At 47.5% G+C, this 19866-nt stretch overlaps 1 protein-coding gene across 3 annotated transcripts; it reads right to left on the minus strand.

Moving 5' to 3' along the window:
* Window positions 1–721: 721 nt before the first annotated feature.
* Window positions 722–16028, minus strand: LOC134076694 (TBC1 domain family member 10B-like). Of its 3 annotated transcripts, none has more exons than XM_062531870.1 (10): window positions 15551–16028; window positions 10588–11753; window positions 8378–8477; window positions 7775–7882; window positions 6449–6555; window positions 5742–5856; window positions 5275–5340; window positions 4902–5091; window positions 4240–4394; window positions 722–2827 (listed from the first exon to the last, which is right to left on the minus strand). In XM_062531870.1, the coding sequence occupies exons 2-10, from the start codon at window positions 11730–11732 to the stop codon at window positions 1898–1900; spliced, it is 2916 nt and encodes a 971-aa protein (XP_062387854.1). In that variant the 5' UTR covers window positions 11733–11753; window positions 15551–16028; the 3' UTR covers window positions 722–1897. The 3 variants fall into 3 exon arrangements, with proteins under 3 accessions (XP_062387854.1, XP_062387853.1, XP_062387855.1); XM_062531869.1 differs by having other exon boundaries at window positions 10588–11757; XM_062531871.1 differs by lacking the exon at window positions 15551–16028 and adding an exon at window positions 13243–13315.
* Between the last annotated feature and the right edge of the window lie 3838 nt (window positions 16029–19866).

The raw sequence follows: 19866 nt of genomic DNA on the forward strand, positions 1-19866 counted from the left end.
AACCTTCACCCATATAAATAGCATTTTCTATTTACAAAATAAAAACTGTAGATACACTGTTGAATCTTTCTCGGACACGCCTCACCAGGAAAACAAGCTTGGAAAATACCACAATGCTTTCTCTCCTGCTTACGTCACAACGAGAAAATAATAATATCAACCTCTTATCAACCTCTGTATCACCTGATAAGCCAGTATCCAGAGAGAGTTCAACTCCAAACAGGGACACTGTTTTCAACAATACATTCCTCGAAAAACAACAACAGCCAGTTGCATTCTCATGAGACCTGACCATAATTTCCAGTTCAAAACCAAAAAGATGAAGATGACGTTGATGATGAAGATGAATTCGACCATGATGGCATTACAGTACAGGATGGGGTGGTGGCTAAGAGTGACCGTACGTACACGCAATGATGACCAATGAGCCCATCAGTGGCACTTCCTCATCTTCACTCGTCAAAAAAGTGAGAAGGACTGGTGAGGCGAGGGGGTTATGGGGGGGGGGGGCAAAAAAAGCTGCTCTCTTCTGTAGCCTGAGGTGATAAGGAGGAACATCTTTTTTGCCCACCCCCCCCTTTAATTAAGCAATTGAGTTAATAACCTGTAAACAGAGACATAAGCTAAGCATGGGTCGAGTCAAAACAGACTATAAGAAAAATAATTCAAATGATACTCCTTCAAAAATAAAATAAATGTTAAAAGACTATTTCCCTAGGTGTTTTTCTTTTTTTTTTCTCTTTTCTTCTTTTCTTGCCAGGACAACACTGAGCACACCCACAATTTCATAAGTCCAGGACAACACCATGCACCGGGTCGACTTCAAAACTCCCTTGTTAAAATTCTCTTAACCTCCTCTGCTCCACCAACCCACCCCTTTAATACCTCCACTAAGAAGGGGGGTCAACGTAAGTGATGGGGGAACATGGGAGACCGATAAAGACACACAGGAGCAGTTTGACTAGTTAGACAAGACCTGACTACACTATACTAATCTACGAAGGCACACACATACATACATACACACACACACACACACACACACACACACACATACATACATACATACATACATACAGTACATACATACGAGCTACAGTTCTAGAATAAATACATCCGACAACTCAACAGACCACCCAGAATTATATTTTGAGGGCTTGAGGGCTACTTCAACCGCTGATAGATTCATCACCAGGTGTAAGTTTGTTATACAGTATGTTCTTTTTTTCTTTTCTTTCTTTTTTTTTAAATCAGGCATTCTGGCTGGACACCACCCACTGGGCGTTGGGGGTCCTTAAACCATGTAGAGTTCAACCTATATACATGCCTATGTCATACACCACTGTAAACCTCCTCAGCTTCAGCGCATGTCTTCACAGTCCGATTTGATTCCTTTTGCATATAGTCCTTCATGAACACCACCACATGGCAAATGAAAATTAAACACGCGTCCACAGAAATGAAACCAGTCCAATGAAATGAGATTAGGACCATGAGAGCAAACAAACACTCTGTTCCTTCCAGGATGTCTGAACATGGGTTTGGGAAATAGATACACACTGGACCAGGGGGAAAAAAGAGGGGGAGACAGGGAGGGGGGAGGGGGCAGGGGGAGGGAGAGGAGGGGTGAATAGGTGGACCATAGCCAGGGGTGACCGGGCAATGTGGTCCAGTTGATGATGGCGATGCCTTTTGACGAGATGAAATGCGTTTCAACAGGAGAGCCGTGTTCCTTTCATTCTTTTCTTCACCCTTCCGTGGGTCTTTTGTTCCCTTGTCCTCTTTTTTTCCCCCTCCTCCCCCCATTCCTCTTCTCCGGGGCTTCAGCCCTGTGGCCAGGCCGGACGTCTGAGCGGAGGGGAGGGGAGGGGGGGTCGGGGGGGGGGGGGGGCAGGAACTAGGCCAAATCTCGCGCTGCCGCCGCTCCATTCTTCTCCTCCGCCTCGGCCCCTGCGCTGCCCGCCTTGTCCTTCTTTTTGCCGCCTTTCTTCCTCTCCTTCTCCGCCCGCTCGCGCTCCTTCCGCTGCCGCTCCTTGTCGGACTTCTCCTTCTCCTTCCTCTCGCGGGCCCTCTGCTTCTCTTCCTCCTTCTCTCGCTTCTTCTCCTCCTTGCTCTTCTTCTTCTTCCTGCCGTCCTCCTCTCCACCTCCGGAGGCCACTCCACTGCCGCCGCCTCCTCCGCTCGCCGGGGGCAGAGGGGCGTTGTTGGCGGTGGGCGAGGGGAGGGTGGCCGTCACCTGCTCCGCCACCACCTTGGGCGAGGGGGCGAGCGCGCGCGAGGGCGTCCCCTGCTGGCTCTGGCCCGACGGCGGCAGCGTGGCCAGGTGCTGGTGCTCCGCGGGCACCTGGGACAACGCCACCGGCTGGGCCTGGGCGCTCGCCAGCAGCGGGCTCGGGCCGTGCTTGCCCTGCGGCCGCCCGCCGCCGCCGCCTCCGTGCTGCGCGTGGTGGGACGGCGAGCCGCCGCCGCCGCCCGTGTTGAACTCGTGGAGGGACACGGTGTCCGAGCCCCCCGCCGAGGGCCCCGACAGCGAGCCCTTCTTGGGCTGCGACTGGAAGGGGTTCCTGGAGCGGCGGAAGCCCGGGAGCGACAGCAGGCTGGAGGAGGCGCGCAGGGGGCCCGGCGGGGGCACGCCCACGCCCAGGAAGGACAGGCTGCCGCCGGAGCTGATGGAGGCGGCGCGGCGCTTCTGGTCGTAGATGGCGCGGGTGCCGTGGAGGCGGCGGGCCGGCTGGTGCGTGAGCTCGCCACGGGACTCGCGCCACTTACGCACCTGGATGCTGCACTCGCGCTCGATCAGAGCCTCCGTCACCGGCAGGGTGATCACCTGCACACACACACACACACACACACAATATACTATTAACAATACACACAGGTACTTGAGCGCAAAGATTAGCCGGAGTCAAATTCCTTGTTTGTTTACGCAAACCTGGCCAATAAAGCTGATTCTGATTCTGAGGTAGGGACACAGCGAAATCCACACGTTCGAGACATGAAAAAAACCTGAAAAAAAACCTTCTTCAAGAAAATATATGAAAGACTGCTAAAGTGTACTTGGTGTTCTAACAGCACAATGGAAAGTGCATATGGGAAGTATGCTGGTCTAGACATGAGTCATGCCTCCATGAGCCTGGTGTGATCTGGTGTGATCTATCTTGTGCTGTCTGCGTAGGGCGTAGGGCCGGGGGGGGAGTGTGGAGGGTGGAGGGCTTTCTCAATAGCAGCGTGAGTCGCACATGAGCAGACTGGCCACACCAACCCTAACAGTGCTAAGGGAGGTGCCCCCTTCACGAGCCTTCCTCATATAGGACACTTCGTCCACTGACTACAGCCTCACACACACACACACACACACACACACACACACACACACACACACACACACACACACACACACACACACACACACACACACACACACACACACACACACACACACACACACACACACACACACACACACACACACACACACACTGCCGTTTAGAACTCAGTTCCTTCTCACAGGGCAACACCCACTAGCAGAGACTGACACGCATCAATAGAGTTGAAAACTTTGTTCTTCCTTTTTGCGGGGCAACAACCATCTGTGTTGATGTGTGTTGACACCAGTGTTTACAACTAGATGGGCCTATTTTTTGAATGCCAGGTTCATAGAAACGGTTTGTTTTTGTTGGCTCGGTTTTAAATCCATGTGTTTGTACGGTCTTCAACAATTTTAGCCAACTTGTGCGGCTTTAGTGGTTACAACTATGACTTCTTTCTTTCACAACCGTTGCTAGGAAACCAAACTAACTAGTGTCCACCAGCACATAGGCCTACTGTAGTTAGGTAATAAATATGAATAAATATGCCTTGGTATGCTCTAAATGATCACAGTCCATTGGTTCAGTCCCTTGCATACATGGATGCACTTCATGATGCTTCACCAGACATCGTAGCCAGTGGGCTCAGGCCTTGAGTGAGGGTGTGTGTGTGTGTGTGTGTGTGTGTGTGTGTGTGAGTGAGTGAGTGAGATTGTGTGTGTGTGAGTGAGTGGGTGAGTGGCTCAGTGTGGGTGGGTGGGTGGGTGGTTGAGTGAGTGAGTGAGTGTGAGTAAGGGACAGTGTGAGTGAGTGAGTGTGTGAGAGTAAGGGACAGTGAGAGTGAGTGAGTGTGTGAGAGTAAGGGACAGTGTGAGTGAGTGAGTGAGTGTGTGAGAGTGAATGCGTAGCCTGCCAGAGGCCTCATACCCACCTCCTGTATGAGCAGGTCCTCCTTGATGGACTCGGGGGGGATGTTGCGCAGGCGCTCCATGGTCTCGTACATGCCCTGCAGCTCCCGCAGCTTATCCACCGAGCCCAGCATCTGCTTCAGCAGCACTAGGCCCACACGGAACACCACCTTCACCCCTGACACACACACACACACACAAAGATTATTAGACACATTCACTTTACCTACGACATTTCCAATCAGCTCGGCATCCACCCATTGATACACCCACACTATATGCCCTCAAAACCTACTGTATGTATGTATTTATTTAATTTGTATGTCACACAAGTTGTGAGTGTGAATATATCGAGGGCTGAGAACCAAAGGGGCGTAAGTGACATTTCACCACCTTTACAGGAGAGCCAAAACAAATCTAACTGCTACTATATGTTCACAGTTAAAGACCTTTGGTTTTTGTTCAATAACTTTATATTTATAAATATTTTACTTCTATAATTTTGTCAGCTAGAAAGAGCTCATCAAGAGCTTTCAGGTGATATATATAACTCAATTTTGACCAATATGTCACTTACGCCCCTTTAGTTCTCAGCCCTCGATATGTACGTGTGTGTGTGTGTGCGCACGTACATGTGTGTGTGTGTGTGTGTGTGTGTGTGTGTGTGTGTGTGTATGTTCCTAACCCTCGCAGAAGAACATGTCCCAGACGCGCAGCACACAGGACCAGGGCAGCGTGCGGGAGAAGACGCACATGAACCACTCGGTCATGTAGAGGATGGGGTCGATCTTGAACTTCTTCAGGTGCCGGTACGCCATTGGGCACACGCGCCGCAGCAGAGAGAAGAAGATCTCGCCGTCCAGCTGAATCGCTTCCTGATGGACAGATGGAGCGAGGGAGACATAGAGAGAGAGAGAGAGAGAGAGAGAGAGAGAGAGAGAGAGAGAGAGAGAGAAAGAAAGAAAGAGATCAAAGGGAGAGATGTCAGCTTGAGCACATTAGCATATATAATGTAGGGAAAGGGAGACTGTTGAAGGGTTGTCATTGCAGACACTCACCAGTCCTGCGCTGTAGTACCCTGGCAGGTATCTCTCACAAATCTGTACCAGACACCAGAAGGCTTGCTGTCAAAACACAAAGTCATACACCGGTTAGACACCAAAGAGAACATGTTTCCCATGAAAGTTTATTGTTAGAACTTGTGGGGGTTTTTTTGTGTGCGTGAGTGGGTGTTCTGTCTGCATTGCAACACTCAGCCACACATCCACGCACGAACGCGCACACACAGACACAGACACGGACACATAGGGTGCCTCTCAACATGCCTCCTCGATCCTCGATGCTCGATCCTCGAGGGGCGTTCCCACTGATCTATAACTAACACTGGATAGACTATCCCATTGTTTCCCCCCCATCATTCTTTATGTAGATCAGTGAGGATCGAGGCATCGAGGAGCGAGGGAGGACGTATAAACGCTGCATGAGAGGCACCCACAGACACACGTCTCCTCTACTCTCTGCTCACCTCAGCGGGCATGTGCATGAGCAGCACGGCCGCCACCGGGGCCTGGGCCTGGCAGTAGCCCTCGTCCGGCCGGTACACGGTGTACGCCTTCAGGATCCGGTACAGGTCCTGCTGCCTGCAGGGGAGAGAGCCACAGAACAAAACATAAGGAACCAAAAGGCTGAACAAGATAAAGTTATATGACCGTTGTAAAGTTCAGCATTTGCTGAGTTTACAGAGTCCACAGCGTGTTTAAACAGGCTTTTCAGTAACTAATAAACTAATAGAAAACATGATTTAATACAAAGCATTGAAAGTTTAGAACAGTGAGAACAACCATGGCTAGAAACCGTCTAGCAATAATTTTACTGACAGACTTAAATAAATGACCAAATTAGACATTAAAGTCCTACAAAGCTAGGCTGGGTAAACTCTGCCTGATCTGCAGGCAATTTGGATTTCGCCCCGCAGCTCAGGCTGGAAACCAGCACATCTATCTCTCCTGCTTCCTGTCCACATCTAATCTGGTTCCAATCACAAACTAGCTTATCCAAAAGGCGCCCCCGGATCGTCGGTCTGACTTGTTGAACGACCAAAAGCATACATTTGAACTAAAGCTAAATAAAGCGCAGACTCCCCAGACTGGTTGTATACAGCTTAGTATGGCGATAGCCGGGCTACTTCAAAGCCTGTGCAAACCAGGCCAAAGCTGGGAAGCCCATATTTACCCATGTCCTCCGCGCGCAGCAAACATCTCATGGAAGGGGAACTGGCGATGCAGGTCTTTCTCAATGATGTCCAGCCACTTGGGGTCGCCCGGCTCTCTCTCCAGCTCCTGCACAGCAGGTGAGAAGACACAAAACAATAAATAAACTTGAAATAATGATCAATAAATAACTTTTTATTTGTGCCTCTGACTGGAAGGTGTGTTTATAGAATGGTGTTCACACAGAGTTAGTGTCCAATACATAAACTATGCATAGTTATGGACTAAAATAGAACTAAAACAGAACTAGAATAGAACGGTAAAAAAAAAAAAGTTTTATGGCTTAATCCATGTATGGGGAAACTGGCTGATGGTGCACTTCTATAAGAGAGCATGCTGTTTGTTGTGCAAGTGGGACGAGGGAGAAACAGATGTGCATGTCTGTCTGTGAGAGGGAGAATATGTGGGTCACATTGATCCTCTCTGATACGTGACAAGTCACCCTCTACCTCTGCCCTACAAACGCGCCGCAGCGCGACCGGACACTGGACACTGGGCCAGAGGGCCACTGTGGATCTCGCCTGCTCCGCTAAAAGGCCCACGCTCCAGGCCAGGTCGCCTGCCAAGCCGTGGAAGAGGGCCCAGACTGGCAGGATTAGCTGCTCCAGGCTAAGAGGATTAGAGCTGGGGAGGTCTTTGCCGCGCTGCCTTGGGGATGAGGTCCACCGGGGACCTTTTTCGGGGAGACGGTCTGGGTCCCCCGTTAGCAATCCAGAGCTTTCTGGGAGGTGTGAGAGGACAGTGTGGCCACGTCCTGACCCTGTGTGTGTGTCGTGTGTGTGGGAGTTGGAAGGACGCTGCAGCAGGTTGTACGCTGCTCCAGGCGACAGTTAGGTGTGGACGTTTTGGACGATCAAGCAGGCTGGGCTTAGAGGAGATTTAAGGGGCGACTGGTGGGGAGGGCTGGATACATAACTGAGGAGGATTTAATTAGCTGCTCCCGGAGCAGGAAGTGATTAGAGCAACACTGCACTGTGGGCCTGGCCATGCTTATTACTCCACATCAGATTCAGACCACAATTGTTGTGGTTTTTATCAATGAAGCGCAAGTAGTAAATTTGCGCTTAAGTACAGATTTGCTCTTCGGGATTCTAATCAATATAAGGTATGGGCAACAGGGTGAATTTGTTTGCAATAGTGCCAAGATGGATGTGGGCAAATTAAGGTGTATCTTTGGTGCACTTTTCATGTGCTTTTCTTGTGTGTGTGTGTGTGTGTGTGTGTGTGTGTGTGTGTGTGTGTGTGTGTGTGTGTGTGTGTGTGTGTGTGTGTGTGTGTGTTTCAGTACATCAAATTTCCCAGGGTTGGAGTCGAGGAGCTCTTTGCTGTTGGAGAGCAGCTGCCAGGCTTTGGCTCTGAGTGAGGATGGGACTCCTTTCCTGCAGCGCAGCTTCACCTGCAACAACACACACAAGTTAATCACACACACACACACACACACACACACACACACACACACACACACACACACACACACACACACACACACACACACACACACTAAACGATTCAAGTGGACCCCAGTCCACATCAAAAGCTCTAGTGTGAAAGCAAACTTAATCACACAAACCAGCTCTGGCCATAAATCACAGATAGGCACAAATGTCAGCACATTCAATTGGTTTATAAATCAGGAAAAGACAGAGGCATGCATACACACAAAAGTATGAATGCACACACATGCAGAAATACATACGCTGGCAGTCTCTCACACACACACCACACACACCACACACACACCACACACACCACACACACCACACACACCACACACACACACACTCTTAAGGTATTCAGACCAGTCTACAAAAATAATTGATATTCCATATATAAATGCAAGCACACACAATCCCCCCCAAACACCATCATAAATCAGGTGCACAGCACAGACCTTCTGGAAGCGCCGAGTGACCCATTTGTCCCAGTGGTTGAACATGTCCAGCCATTTCATCTCCCTCTGCCGCGCCACCTCCACTCGCAGCTCCTTCTCACTGTCAGCGAGAGAGAGAGAGAGAAAGAGCGAGGGAGGGAGGGAAAGGAAGAAAGGAAGACAGAAAGAAAGAAAGAAAGGAAGAACGAAAGAGAGAAAGAAAGAAAGAAAGAAAGGGGGAGGGAGGGAGGGAGAGAGGCCCATGGTTACAGCCTGAGTGACTACACATTCATCTGACAGTCAGTGCAGACCGGTGGTGACCACAGCAATGTGCCACTCTCAGCGCCTGACGAACACAAGCACAAGGCTGACTTCACGTTTATTCAAACAGAGAAGGGAAGAGGTAAAAACAACAACACACACACACACATGCGTACACACCTAAGCACACACACACACACGCACGCACGCACACACACACACACACATGCGTACACACCTAAGCGCACACACACGCACGCATACAAACACACATACTCTGCCCAGATGAGAACTAATCATGACATGCACACAAACACAAATAAAAACACAATTCCAAAATTACATCATTATGATGGGTTGACAATGGGAAATATACGGTGTGTGCAGTCATACCATAGCGCGCACACACACACACACACACACACACACACATATACTCTTACAGACTCAAATGTCCATTTATGGAGCAGGAACACAAAACACTTGAAGGGTCAGCAAAATGACTCATTTCAGTCATTCCCACAAGTGAGCACCACCAAAAACAGACAGCAGAACCAGATAGAGGTGCTAATCACAGATAACATGGCGAGGGGAGGAAAGAGAGAGAGAGAGAGAGAGAGAGAAAGGAGTGAGTTGGGCGTGTGTAATGGGGGGGAAACAGAACGACTGCGAGAGATATGAGGAAGAACAGAGAGAGAGAGGGGGAGAGAGAGAGAGAGAGAGAGAGAGAGAGAGAGAGAGAGAGAGAGAGAGGCGCCAGCCTTCAAATAGCGAGTCAGAGGCAGCCTCAGCACTAACTGAGTCACAAGGAGAGATGAAGGACACAGACAGACTCAGGCCAATACAGCAGGACTGGGGGGGGGGGTCAGAGGGGGAGATGGAAACACAATACCCATGCATGTGCATGTATGTATTTATATAAGTGAGCGTGTGTGTACAAAGATACATACTCAATTGTTTAAGAACGTAAGAATATGCATGTCATGTAGAGGCGAGAGAAAGAAAGAGAGAGAGAGAGACAGATCAACCCAAAAAGAGAGAGATAGAGAGATAGAGAGAGAGAGAGAGAATATAATCCAAGAGAATTGGTCAAGTGCCCAAAGCTAAGTGGTGTATTATTGACCACAGGGAGGGAGGACATGTTGATCAGCACAGCAGTGATCTTGCTGATAGCACTAATAACAAACGTCATAGACACAGGAAGCATGTGGGCAAGAGGGGGGGGGGGGGGGGGGGGTGGAGTGGGATTGAGAAAGAGGCTCTACAGGCAGTATCACACAGAGATTTGGATCAAAACACTGGGAGATGCTGATGCACCCACCGGCTTTATATCAAGACAGCCTAGTCAAAGCGGGTTGGAGTATGGCTCTACTGATTGAACACAAACCATATGCACTATATGCACTGAGCTCAAGCTCATCCAAACATTATAGTTTGGACAGAAACACAAAAACACTGTCTTTCCTGGCAGACACCGAACACCACCACTGCTGGAGACTGTCCTCACTCATGAGCCAAGGCTTGCTCAGCATGCACATTCACTGATGGCAGAGTAATGACCAATGTGTGAGGACTTTCATTGACACATTATGTAACTGCCACAGAATCTAAGCTGGCGCTCACTTCCTTACATGCTAAAGCAAGTGTCCTGCTACGATGTAAATAAGGACTCTGATATCAGACACTGCCATTTAACCTTGGATGACATTAAAGGGGTTTTAACAAGCCACATTAGAAAATGTCACCACTAAATACTTGTTGTTGCTGGATTAAGTATGTCTGGATTAAGTGTGTCTGGATTGTGTTACGTGTGGATTTCTGTGAATGTTTCTAAAAGTGTGTAAGTGTGTGTGTGTGTGTGTGTGTGTGTGTGTGTGTGTGTGTGTGTGTGTGTGTGTGTGTGTGTGTACATCTGCCTGTGTGAAGCGTGCGTGCTCGTGTGTGCACCTGCGTGTCGGTGCTCTACCCACCTGGCCTCGCAGTGCTGAGCGCCGCCCAGGAAGCCGTACTTGTCGGTGCGGCGCATGACCAGGCCGTTGATCTCCGAGTCGGAGCCCACCGAGCTGCCGTCCTCGCCCAGCCCCGACAGCGACTCCAGCGTGCCCGACATCAGGCTGGCCGACTCCAGGTAGCTCAGCGTGTCCGGCGCCGGCCTCGACGACGGCAGGGGCAGCGTGGGGGCCGACTCCTGGACCACCAGGGCGGGGGGCTCCGACCAGGTCGGGGTGCCCGGGGGCTCCAGGGCCCGTTTGGAGGCACCCAGTGTGGCGGGAGAGGCCGGTTTGGGCTCAGGGGCGGGGTACGGGTTTGAGGGGGCGGGGGCGGGGTACGGGTTTGAGGGGGCGGTGGCGTCGGCGTCCCTTGGCTTGGCATTTTGCGGAGGTGGTGGGGGGGGCGTCGCCTGTGAGGGAGCACCTGGTGCTGCTGCTGCTGCTGCTGCTTGTGCTCCTGCTGTCGGTGCAGAGGCGCTGGTCTGACTTTGGGTGGAGTCAGAGTCTTTGGGGGAGGAGGAGGGAGGAGGAGGAGGAGCAGGGGTGCTGGAGGGGGCCACTGCTGCCACCTCAGGGGGGGTCTGAGCAGTGGGCTCGGAGGGGGGCTGGCTGTCCCCCGGAGCGGGATTAGCACTCGCGGGGTTGATGTGGACACTGGGGTAGAGATTAGGGCTGGGATTACCGTCGGGGGAGGGAGCGGTCTCCTTCTGCTGTGGCTCCTGCCCCGGGTCCGCTGACGCCCCCCCTGCCACGCCCGGGACCTCGGGGCTGCCCGTCTGCTCCGCGCTGTCCGGCCCGCGACTCTCTTCACTGGGGGGCACGGCGCCTTCCGCAGGCTGGGGGACAGCCGTCTCAGCGGGGACAGAGAGCGGCGCTATTTCAGGGACGCTTACAGCCACCGACAAGGACGCCCGCGGTGAACGCGTGGGAAACTCTGCGCTCGGGGAAGTCGGGGTTCCCATCGTGGTGCGGTCACCGTACAAGGCGGACTTGGGAATGAGGGCCTGTTTTGGGGACTCTGAGGGGGGCAGGCTGGGCAGGGCGCGGGGAGAGGAGGGGGCAGGAGGGAGGGAGGGGTCGCCCATGCCTGGAGGAGAAGGAGTGAGGGCGGAGATCTCAGCCATGGCTGCTCCTCACTGCTGGCACTGTCTGAGCCGAAGGGGGAAGAGAGAGAGAGAGAGAGAGAGAGAAGTTAGTGAAGGAGGGAAGAGGACTTCACTGCATTCCACAAATGCACGCATTATAGAACCACTTCTCTCAATATAGTTGTACTTCCTTTTTTTTTTTAATTCATTACATACGTTAAGGACCATGCACAACTTTACACATAAATGATTCCATTTACTGCACTGTACCAGAATGTACAATGTGATTTACATTCTACAGTGCTGCTAATTCATTTAAATCCTAAATGGACTGTGGTCTGTACATATAACTGTGTAAAGCTTGATCAAATTCCATTTACTTTCAGTGCTCTTTAGCAAACAGCTTGGGGATATACCACAGATACATATTATTACAATGAGAAAAGGCCAGTATGCTCTCTCATTGATTCTCTAGTGTCGGGTATCCCTAAGCCCAGTTCCTCTAGTCCATAACCAATATTGGATACTGAGATTCATCACACGATGACACACAAGTTCACCCGGCTCTGATCAGATGCTATAATACCCAAGCAAGACCCTGCTAGTACCAGCGCTGAACCACCCGTGTCTCAGTCTCCCACGCACACACGCACGCACTTTTTTTATGGTGCCTGATTTACAGCTGTGACCACAGCCACTTCCTTTTTTATCACAATACAGCCGGCGAAACAAAAAAATAAAGAAGTAACTTGCTATTTTTATGTTATGGAAAAAAAAACTATGTGGGAGCATGCTTCGGGGCGCCCTCCCCTTTTACTGCTCTTTCAGACAACTGGATGGTGCTCTTCAGGCACATCTCTAGAGCCAGTAGAATAACAACTCAAATACAGCTAATTGTTCACGCCACAGTGCTCTAGGGGCCTACATGAAGGCCTTACATCTAGCTGGGGGGTGAGGGTAGGGGTGTAGTCTGAAACCAGCAGATAAAGCAGTGGAGTTTAATTCATGTCTGACACAGCATTCTCCAGCCACAGACCTGCTGTCCAGGGAACAGGGCAGGGTGTGTGTGTGTGTGTGTGTGTGTGGGGTGGGGTGGGGGTTGGAAGGAGGATGAGCTGGATGGACCCTGCTAGAGGATTCAAAATGTCTGTGCCAACACTCCTGCCTGTCACCTAGCCAACACTGTGCGGCCATGCACAGGGAACAGAACTGACCAAGGAACAGACACGAAAAATGCAGCAGAACACTCGGGAGAGCTGAACATGACAAGCTTACGGCTCAGAGCTCTCTGACTTTTAACTTTGGCTTTTTTGTCAGTAGATGTTCCAACGGTCAAGCACAAACCGCAGCGACATTATCATGAATTCACACTCATTTTTGATTGTGGATCTGAATACACCATCACCAGTGGAATGGGGCTGGGGTCAAGAGTGCAACACTCATTAGAGATGCACACGTGTCCATACGACCACATGCCCATCACAGACAACCTCTAGGGCCTAGATCTTAATGGCTGCTTGTTAAAAAAGGGCCCCTACAAGCAACATACATTTACAGTCTGGCCTCTCTGATGACAGCCGCCCCATCAGGTGGAGTCACAAGATCGTCCGAGCCGTGAGGAGTCGTTTGCTTGGTTTAGTTCTCCGTCTTGAGTCGCGTGAGGTCAGGGCGCAGAGAGCAGCGAGAGGTGTTTGCTTGGTTTAGTTCTCGGAGGTCTAGAGTCGCGCGAGGTCGCAAACAAGCACAAGCACAAAACCACAGCATGGGTACAGTTATAGATGAAAATTGTGGGCTGGAAAAAAGCACAACTAGAGTGTTTATTTGTGTTACATGACGTGTGCACAGTTCATTCTCAGGCCCACGTGTACTGTGCCTGGAGCAGATTACTTAAGTTCACACTGCGTGCGTGGTATGTGCTGAGTGGTAGGAGTATATCTGTAAACTCCAAAAGAACAGTTCAGACACGGTCATAAACTCAAACGAGGGTCCGGGTCTTCTTTATGGCTTCTGTTAAATACTTCAGATTGAGAATAAAAGTGAACTGAACCAGGATGATGTAGTCTTGGCCAATCACATATTGCGTGGGCAGACATGAAATGTTAGTGAGGAAGCAAGAATTCTTTGTGCATGTTGGCCTCACTCAAAAACAATAGTTTCACGAGGGAGTGTCCATACACGACGCAAGTTTTTCTGTCGTGTATGGACACTCCCTCGTGCAAGCACCTCACCTCAAGATTGTCCTCAGCATGCATAATGTGAGCCATCAGAACCAACAAATAGCCTAATTCAAGGGTCGCTCTGTGCCAGTGATTCCACCATAGACTGCTGCAGCAGAGCAACTCATGAAGGGGAATTGATATGGCTGCACTTCTCACAGAAGTGAATGTGAGCTCTCACCTTCTGCTACTGCTGCTGATGTGTGACCATACTTGAACACAAACAAGGGATATTATGCAGAAAGGTCTGCCACACAGAACCAAAGACATCGGCAACTTCTGAAAAAGGCTTGTAGTTCTCTTACAGTAGCACTGGTAACACGTCAATAGATACGATATAGAGAGTAAATGCTAGAGCGTAACAAGGTGGATGTTATGCATCACTAGCATAGGAAGAAATTCAATTGTACATAGAAAGGTGTGCATGGGGAAGGTGCAAAAGGCATGAAACCACAGCAAATCATTTCCCATGCCATGGGCGAAACCTGACCAATCACCAGGATGGGTGATAAGGTGAGCACTAATGATGAAATGCTTGGCACCACTGATCGTGCCATCTGCATCCATGTATAGTACTTTATAACCGACAGCAAATGACACCAGTTGGGAAACACCTACTGATATGAGAAGCGATATTTACTTCAAAAGCAAATTACTTTCAAGGGGTGTGTCCATCACAATGACAAAATGTGTGAAACACATCCATGCAACACATGTTCTAGTAATTTTGCTTAAATATAAGTGAATAAATTATATATATTAATATAAATTATAAATAAATTACGTTTACCTACAGAATAGTAAACAACATTTTCTAAAGTAGCGATGCCATTAAGCACATTTTGATCAAACAAAAGGAACACCGGCTGCATTTCGATACACTTGTTATCAGACTCCACCCAAACATGCGGTAAGCACTACGCTGATGTATGCAAAACAGGCTATCGTGAATGTGGCGAGAGTTCATGACTTGTCTATTTATGTCTTAATTAGAAAAACTGAGGTACAACGCTCATGGTGTTGCATCTACCTTATCATTATGCCACAGATGTAGAATACTCACGCTAACAGTATCTGGGAAACACTACATTCACCACAACCAAAACAAATTAATAAACCAAACGTATGTATATATTCTAAAAAACGGGTTAATTGGACGTCTACACCAACCAACAGGTCATATGTCAATATCCTTTCAGATAAAGAGAAGTTAATTTACTGTCTCCCAATGGTTACAAAGTTCTTTACTAGCTTGTGAGAGCTTGCTACTGTACAGCTAACCGGCTAGCTTGTTATTCAAATAGGACCTTCACGGCGGAATGCTAACATGGGGTCGCTTCAAAGAATTTAACACATGAAAAAGTCAACGTGAACATTGTCAACTATTAAGCTGGATGGGCGTTTTGCAACTTTTCATTAACACTGGTTATTCTTAGTAATCGGACTTGCTAACTGGTTTCATATCCTTCTTTGCGGCCTAACTTGTACCCACACAACTTCCCAATTCAAAACGCAAAAATGAGATCACCCACAAACTCGCTGGTCAGCTAACGTATTGGGCTCGACCAGCTCACTCTTCCGATAACAGGCCCCGAAAACAATCAGCGACCTTGATGTGACTCTCTCCTCCCATCAACTCACCCACGTCCCGCGTGGCTGCTTGCTGAGTCCGCCTGGACGCCCAGGGGGGTCTTGTCCGCGGCCCCCCCACAGCTCCGGTTCAAGAATTGCTTCTTCCGTTATGTGAATCGAAACGAACCAATGAAATCAAAATGGACAAATAACATCCAGTGAGAATTACTTATTGGACTTGCCGGAGTTGAAAAGATGAGTTGAACAAAACAAATGTCCACGACCACGAATTTGATTAGCTTGTTTGCTGGCTAGCTACCTATAGCAGTGTTAGCTAACAGGCAGGGTGGTTTGCTACTTTAGCTAACAAGCTTGCTTGTGGGTTCCGCATCGTTGCAGGTGAAAACAAAACAGTGGTGGCTTATCCTTTAGTCCATGTTCAGGTCCTTGATCGTGCAACCCGCGTTTTCTTGGACAAATCTTTTCAAATGAGTCTGTTCGGTTCATAAGGATGGTGAAGCGATTTGACACATCCACTGGCCGTCTGTATTTCCTGCTGGAAGGAACTCTGACAGCGACGTGCGCGCCCCCGCACGTGCAGCCGGGTCCTTTCATATGTCACTCAGACAAACAGGCTCGCGCATTGTTCACTTGTTACATCCTTTTATCCAGAGACACAGGGAAAATGCATTTGGCTAAATAAAAGTTACACACTTGGAAAAAATCCTCCTAATTTACCTAACACCGGTCAAATTAATGCGGAGTGTTAACAAGTATTTGCTGTTTTAGAAGGAAGGTTTCAATAACTGTGACGAAGGCAGTGTTAATGCCAAACCTACTATGATTTGGCTCCTCCTTGACAGAATCTACAAACGAAAGCAGGTAGGCTAGCCTACGGATAGGCCAATACAATCCCGGTATTAAACTTCTGTATGATCCAGCAGCATTATCAATGAAAGCCAGACACTTTTCTTAAAATTCCCTTAGGATCAATCAATTATTCCGAGGGACATTTAGAAAACGTTGGGATCTATCTGCATGTCCATTGGTCTACAGGGCAGGATGGTGGTTGCGTGGATTTGGAAGCCAAGCCTTCCTGCAGACGGATACAATTCACGTTCGTTACAATTATTTTGGTCTTTTTCGCAAATTGCAGTGGATGTAGTTTATAAGGCCATTACTTACTTGATTTGAAATAATTTCCATGAGATTAACAAAAAAAGAATAAACAACATCAGTCAAGCGCCTGCAGACACTGTCTCCCTGGTCTATGCCTACATAAATGGTGAAGAGTATAGTAGTCCAGATTATCACATAGGCATATAACAATTGGAAATAGGACCTGTAGCCTAATTTTTAAATTATGATTGATATACAGAACGGCGTGAGCTGAGGGTAAAGATAATAACAGCAAAAATGCGGTCATCTGCTGCCCCCTACAGACAGAGAGCGGAAATAGTTATTTCAAAATACCTACTGCCAGCAGATGTCACTTTAGTTTCATAGGCTACAAATAAAACATCCCAGGATCATGCTTCAGGTTCAAAGATGGCGGTAATGTTTCTCAAATTGTCAATAACATGCCTAGTAGGCTAGATGTCACACTTTGATAAAGCATGAGCCTATTAATCCTTAACATTGAAAGAGACACATTGCACTCTCAAGGTGAAGATATTTCAGGTAATCAACTTGACAATGATAGACTGTAGGTTATATTTAACAAAATCGATCAAAAATCAACAGTTCTTTGGGACTATATGCCTTTAATGCATGATTTAATCAATTAAATTTGTGGACATAGATGTGTCTGATCTGGAGATTTTGTTTTCCTGCCATTCATATCATAAACATATTTTAACTCAGTTAACTTGTATTGCCCATGTCAACCCTCAGCATTCACATTTATGAGCATAGTCTTACTGCATGACCTTATCCGAGCCACTTTGTTTACTCTCCATTTACAGAGGATTGTGCACAATCAGAGGAGTTTTTGGGCAAACACAGATGGACAGCAGGGGGAATGCTACAGTACTGTGCCTTTAAATATAGCATGCTGCAATGTGGATGCATGCAGTAGAGTATTTAACATATACAAGGCAGACAGGTTGACATGTGTGACGTGGCAAAAGTGTTAGCATTTTATTAGGCAATGTCTCCTACACAACAGTTGATCATGATACAAAAGCATATTAACACCAACCAACTTTAAGACCAGTCGTTGTTTCTTCAGTCTGGGAAGAGCTTTTAAATGAGTCCCTCCTCATACATCCGTGGAATGTTCAACAGTATTCCTTTATAATATTTGTTGAAGAGGAAACTTTGTTTGGCCTGTTGTCAGTGTTGTTGCAACAATGTTTCACAACAGAATAAATAATCAGCTTCGTTCAACACCTATAATCTAGTACCCACCAATTAAAAGAAATCAATTCAACACCAATATTGTTGCCTTGCTGCTATTTATCAATGCAGATAGTGCTTAGGCCTGTTTTTTAAGTAGGCAAAGTTGTGTAATTGTTAAGGCTTTGCCTTCACTGCTTTATGGAATAGCTGTTTGACTGAATTTTGTGTTGTGATACGTATCATATCATTGCCTCTGTATCATTCTGTGTGTCATATTGTGAGGTTGCAGGCAATACCAACCCTAACCCCATACATACAATCATAGAAAGTTGACTTAATGTGTACAAGCAGTAACATTTGTCATAACACTGAGGACCATGTATGACTCAGTATCTCTGTTTGCTTTTCCCTCTCTGTTGTCCCCCTTGCCAGCATACAGCGTAAATATTATGAGGATTGTGACGGAAAGAGTTTGTCATTCCAGTTAAATTGTGCGGTCAGATAATTGAGTGTTTTCCTCTTGCTCTACCAGGGGTACACCCTGCTGTGTATTGGGAAAGAAATCCTAGGTTATGTGGTTTGCTCGTATGTGTATGTTTTGTTATGACAACCTGTACTAAGCACCCGTCTGAAAAAATGTGGAAAATCTAGGGGCCACTCTGAAGAGTCACATAGTTGAGGGTTTCCCTCTTACTCGACGAGGGGGAACACCTCTCTCTGCTTTGGGAAGGAAATCCCAAGTTTCTTTGTGTTTTGCTTGTATGCGTATGTGTTGCTATGACGACCTGTACTCAGCACCCGCCTAAAAAAAATGGAAAATCTGAAGCGTTACAGAACTGAAACACAGACGGACATTAAAAACCTTGACAACATGGTTATTACTATTGCTGTACATTGTTATTGCAACTGCTAATCTGATAGGCCTAAACTGTCTCAGTTATTTTTTTTCACAAGAGATTGAAATGTTCTCTTCCATGTGTTTATCACAGTCACAATATGATTGCTATACGATTATGTAATTGCCTCATGTTTAGACATAGCTACAGTACATACAGTACCCTCCAGCATTATTGGCACCTTGACTAAAAACAGGTATAAAAAATAGAGAGACAAAGCTGTCATCTTGGGTCACTAAATCCCCCCAAAAAAATCTTCAAAAGTGACCTTACTGCTAATAGATTATCTAGACTGCATGTCAGGTGAAATCCAATCCAGTCATTAACAGTGTAAATGGCAGGAGTTACTGAATGGTACCGTGATTTTGTCTGCGAGTGTGGTCTGTTGTCAGATGAAATGAAAATTGCACTCTTTGGCTGTGTGTTTGCCGTACATAGAAGAGGCATACTGAAAAGATTCCCATGCTTAATGAGAATTATGGTTAGGGCCTGTGCTATTGTGGGGCTGTTTTTATTACCAAAGGCCTTGGGAACTTTATTAAAGTGCATGGTATCATGAACACCAAGAAAAACCTGAACATTTCCAAAGGAAATCTGTCGATTTCTGCCAAGGCCCTAAAGGTTGATCATGACTGGATCATTCATCAGGTCAATGAACCAAAACAAAGGTCCCGATCTAAACAAAAATGTTTGAACACAAAATCAAGCCTCAGACATTGCCATTGCAGTCCCCTGATCTAATCTCCATAAAACAGTGGAGTGAGTCAAGGAGGATGCACGTGGACCTAGGAATCTGGGCCGGGATTTGGTAAAGACGAATGGTCTTAAATTTCTGGCTTTGTATTCTCCATCTTTATGGGGTGTCATAAGAATATCGCAAGCTGTTTTATTGGTAAAGGGAGCTAAGAAGGTATTACAAGTAAGGGTGCCAATAATTGTGAGCAACGTATTTTTGTAAAATAATATTTATTTCTTTATGAGATTTTCCTTTTTCTCAATATAAATTTGCTTCCTTTCAATGTTGGATTTTTCCTCATTTTGTTTCGTTTGAAAAATGACAATAAATCACCAACAGATACCTTTTCTTATGTCCTACCGTTTTTTTAGTCAACTTTAGCAGAGGTGCCAATAATTCTGGAGGGTACTGTA

This window comes from Sardina pilchardus, chromosome 3 (genome assembly GCF_963854185.1).
Source record: "Sardina pilchardus chromosome 3, fSarPil1.1, whole genome shotgun sequence".
NCBI lineage: Eukaryota > Metazoa > Chordata > Actinopteri > Clupeiformes > Clupeidae > Sardina > Sardina pilchardus.

What these genes read in the sequence shown, in the direction of transcription:
- LOC134076694 (XM_062531870.1), bottom strand. Translation starts at nt 11,732, where the DNA reads ATGGCTGAGATCTCCGCCCTCACTCCTTCTCCTCCAGGCATGGGCGAC. An exon ending in GCTCAGCACTGCGAGGCCAG is followed by an intron (nt 8,478 to 10,587) that starts GTGGGTAGAGCA and finishes TCTCGCTGACAG; the next exon opens with TGAGAAGGAGCTGCGAGTGG. An exon ending in CCAACCCTGGGAAATTTGAT is followed by an intron (nt 6,556 to 7,774) that starts GTACTGAAACAC and finishes CCTGCTGTGCAG; the next exon opens with GAGCTGGAGAGAGAGCCGGG.